The sequence below is a fragment of the Cryptomeria japonica genome, chromosome 1 (assembly GCF_030272615.1).
Source record: "Cryptomeria japonica chromosome 1, Sugi_1.0, whole genome shotgun sequence".
In the NCBI taxonomy this organism is placed as follows: Eukaryota; Viridiplantae; Streptophyta; class Pinopsida; order Cupressales; family Cupressaceae; genus Cryptomeria; species Cryptomeria japonica.
Genome location: NC_081405.1, coordinates 303,658,929 through 303,662,863, shown reverse-complemented (window position 1 = coordinate 303,662,863; position 3,935 = coordinate 303,658,929). Strand labels below are relative to the sequence as shown.

At 36.1% G+C, this 3,935-nt stretch overlaps 1 protein-coding gene across 1 annotated transcript; it reads right to left on the bottom strand.

Moving 5' to 3' along the window:
- Positions 1–338: 338 nt before the first annotated feature.
- Positions 339–3,711, bottom strand: LOC131026894 (probable cysteine protease RD19D). The gene is made up of 4 exons (XM_057956897.2): positions 3,160–3,711; positions 1,410–1,529; positions 1,051–1,294; positions 339–758 (listed from the first exon to the last, which is right to left on the bottom strand). The coding sequence occupies exons 1-4, from the start codon at positions 3,610–3,612 to the stop codon at positions 490–492; spliced, it is 1,086 nt and encodes a 361-aa protein (XP_057812880.2). The 5' UTR covers positions 3,613–3,711; the 3' UTR covers positions 339–489.
- Positions 3,712–3,935: the final 224 nt, after the last annotated feature.

The following is a 3,935-nucleotide window of genomic DNA, read 5'->3' as shown; positions in this document are numbered from 1 at the left end:
TTCAATGTGCTTGATTAGGATATTATTTCTTGTCGTTTCGTTATTTTAAGAGTCGAATCAAAATGTGCATTCCATATAAACAAAATACATAATAGGTAAGAGAAGTGAACTTTGTCTAAATTTGCGGCTGCTTTCTTAATATCACTTTTTATAGATTTGATCATACCAGTAATTTATAACATTGGAAAAGAATATAACATTGGAAAAGAAGATTGATTTAGACTGTTTGATTGTTCAATTGTCATCCTACAGCCCTTAGAGAGATACCTTATCATAAACAGTTTAAAACAGTGCTCATGGAAGTTGATATTCTATCCATTGGAAATGAAGCCTTATCATAAAACTAATATTGGATTACAAACTTTATTAGCGTATACAAAAAAGAGGTCTGCCAAAAATCAAGTTCAAAGCAATAACATCAAAGTGTATATGTTACAGAATCCCCTGAACTAGAATATATACAATTTTTTATTTAAAAACTTATCCTATTTATCGTGTTGCTATCACTGCAGACACCATTGTATTCATCCCACATTCACCATACCCACGACAAAGTTTGTAATACCCATGTTCTCCCCACCTTTTACCCCATGAGTTCTTTATGATCCAGTAAGGTCTGTATCCCAACCTTAATGGCGTGAACCCTCTTTCTCCATATCCAACCAGCAAAACTCCATGATTTACGAACCGTTTGCTACAAATTAGAGGACAAGAAACTCCCCCAATGTATGTCTGCATGAATGCTGCATTCAATCCAACTGCAAAAGAATGTAACTTGTCAGCAGAAAACTTGAAAAAAGATCTTACCCCAATAACATGATTAAATGAGCATACTCTTGGAGTGCATTGGATTGTGTTACACAATTATCTCCTAGTGAACACACGTGGAAACACCTAAGGAAAATAAGCATAAGAGGGAATGCCAAGATTTACTCCCAAAATCCCTGATATGAAAGTGAAAAAGGAAAATAGAATGGGGAGAACAGATAGATTGAGGCAAAATACTGAAATTTTAACATTGATCAAAGATAGGAAAATATATATACATACCAGCCAAAGGTCCATGCTTTACTAGGTTAGCAGCAATTTGGTTCTCATCAAGAGGGACATTGGTGAAATTTTGGACTTGCACAGCTACCATTTCAGGTCTGAATTTGCATTCTCCTGGAGCTCCACTATATGGATAGGTCTTCTCTTCCTCTATGCCTCCAGCTTCAATAAGATAATTGTATGCATTTGTCATTAATCCCCCATTGCAACCATTATCACAAGCCTCTTTGTTGTGAGGATCACACTGTTAGAATAGAAAAGGTTGTTCATTAGAAACAATATTTTTCTTCTAGTGCTTCAGAACCCAATCATGAAATAGCCATGAAAGCAGGCTTGCAAATGTAGGAACTACATTTCACCTTGTGATCACAATCAATAAGTTGCTGCTCGCTGAGGCTCAAAAGCTTTCCAGTGGCAAGAAAGTTTGCTCCTTCAATAACTCCTGTGGTACTGAACGCCCAACATGAGCCACAAGTTCCCTGCCACCATACAGATGATAAAAGCTAATAACATGTAGTAAAATACTATAAAGATAAGCCTAGAAAATATTCTGGCTAATGCTTCAATCTGACTAAAATAGTAGTTGTAACCAAGAACAACTCATCACATAATCAAGAAACATCGACTAGCTTCTGTGTGGATATGATAATGATTGCAGTAAAGGAGAATTGTCTGCAGATTCGTCCAACTTGAAACCACCTACAAACTAGTCATAATTCAGTTTCTTGATTTTTTTTTGTTCTTATCAATCATGTACAGAGGCACTATTGAGGGGGACTTTTGGTTTTCTCTGCTGCCATGTATTAACCAGTTATGATAAATGAAATCAAAGCACCGATTCTTTTCAATTCCAAGAGGCAATCACTTACACCTAAAAGGGAAGGAAATATTAGAAATCCCAATAAATGGCATGGCATTGAAATATTAGAACTACAGATAACAATGGAAGGAAATAGAAATTATGCCCAATTTGCAATGGTTCATAAGAGATCTAGTCTCCTAATATTTACTAATGTCAGGCTCAAAGAAATGTTTCAATTCTTAATTTAATAGAACAAGCAAAGAGAATGAGACAACCGTCTCTGTTTCAACTATTTATGAAGACAAGTTTAGAGTCAAAAACTGGTGGGCATGAGATCAACGCTATCATAGGTGGCACTTCTAAAATGATGAACCATTCCAAACTGAACCCTAGTAAGGACCAACAATCAGATAGATTTGAAGCCTTCATATACCTGATTATCTAATCCACAAGGAAAGCCTTAACCTTGATCCTACAACGGGGGAGTTGTCAAGGCATTGACTGAAACAGGGGACTCTGTATGTTGAAATAAAACTAACTTAGCTCAAACTTGTCTGGTTTATAGCATTATTGAAAGACAAGATCATTTATCTGTTTGTTGCTGCTTAAGATTCTGCTAAGGGCATCTTTTTTTTTCCCTAATGAGACCAGTGAAATTCATTGCTTATTTTTTGGATTCCATCCAGTGAATTTTGAAGAAAAGATGTTTGACATGTTTTGTTGTAGTTTCTCTGCGCCTACTGCTGAGAAAAAGAAAAGCATTATGCTAACTTATTGGTAAAGGCTCCTAAATTTTCTTAGGAACACACACACAGTAAAATTAAGTAACCATTGGATATAGTCTTTTCCAACCACCGTTATCAGCTTAATAAACCCATAAAAAGAGAAAAATTAAGACGTGATCTCAAAGAAACCCATCATTCAGACAGCATCAACCAGTTTTTCTCAGCATCTGGCACAGCAAAGAAAGCAATTGATATAATTTCTAGAAGTTCTCACCATACATAGAGAGATGCAGGAAAATGTTTTTGAATTTCAATACCAATAAAGTATTTTAGAATTTCCTATTCAGGTGGTTGATTGTTAAAAGGGATATACTTGAAAAGGAAGCAATTTTTATTTCGGAAAACCTTCATTTTCTGATAGCAAGTTCTATATTTTTGGGCAACTTTTTTGAAATAAATTTTAAACTTTTAAATTTTCCCTACTAAATGAATAGAATCTGTTTATACAGATGCTTCAAAAAAGAGTCCCGAAGCCCAAAAATAAATTTCTTGGGTCTAAGAGAGTAAACTATGAATACCTACCTGTATTTTGACCTGGGACACAGCACCCTTGTCTCTCCAATCAAAATTGGCGGGCAAATCATCCACAGGCAAAATCTCAGGCGCAGGCGAATCATTCATAAAATTGTGGGGAACATTCAGCAAACCTGTGTAACGAGATTCAAACTCCTCCTCCGTCAGATCAGAAAACGGCGTTATCCCATGGACGGCAGTGGGATCCAATACCTGGTTCTTCATTGCCTTCATCAAATTCTTCTCGAATATTCTCAGCCTCATCCCATACTCTTCTACACCGTCATACCCTTTGCCATGTTCACTTATAAATTTGTCGAAGAGAAACCTCACATTCCAGTTACTGTTTTCGTCAATTTGATTAGTGACCTGAGAAATAAAGTCATTGTGGGCAAGTGCCCAATGAAAGAATATTGATGAGATTATAAGTATAGATATATGTCTGAAATTTCGATTCTCCATGGATGATGAGCGTTAAGAAAAATTGCAGTTGAAACTTAGCTTAAGAAGTAGAAGTCGTGGGATGTTCTATTTGGAGAAGAAGCGGCAAACCTTGTCATAAAATGATCCAGATGGCGCTATATATCGTCATACTGTGACTCTTGGCAATCGCTACAAGTGACAGCTTGTATCAAACCGCCTCATTCTTTATGACCAAATCTTATGCATACTTTTTATAAATCGGTAAGCACCATGGTGGCATAAAAATATATAAGGGCAAAGACTCATAGTTAGCCTTTAACTAGATCGGTAATCTAATCTTGTATGCTCCTGGTCTATAGTGA

Coding starts and splice junctions, on each gene's coding strand:
- LOC131026894 (XM_057956897.2), bottom strand. CDS start 3,612: ATGGAGAATCGAAATTTCAGACATATATCTATACTTATAATCTCATCA. Junction 1,295..1,409: donor TTATTGATTGTGATCACAAG/GTGAAATGTAGT, acceptor CTATTCTAACAG/TGTGATCCTCACAACAAAGA. Junction 759..1,050: donor AAAGCATGGACCTTTGGCTG/GTATGTATATAT, acceptor ATTCTTTTGCAG/TTGGATTGAATGCAGCATTC.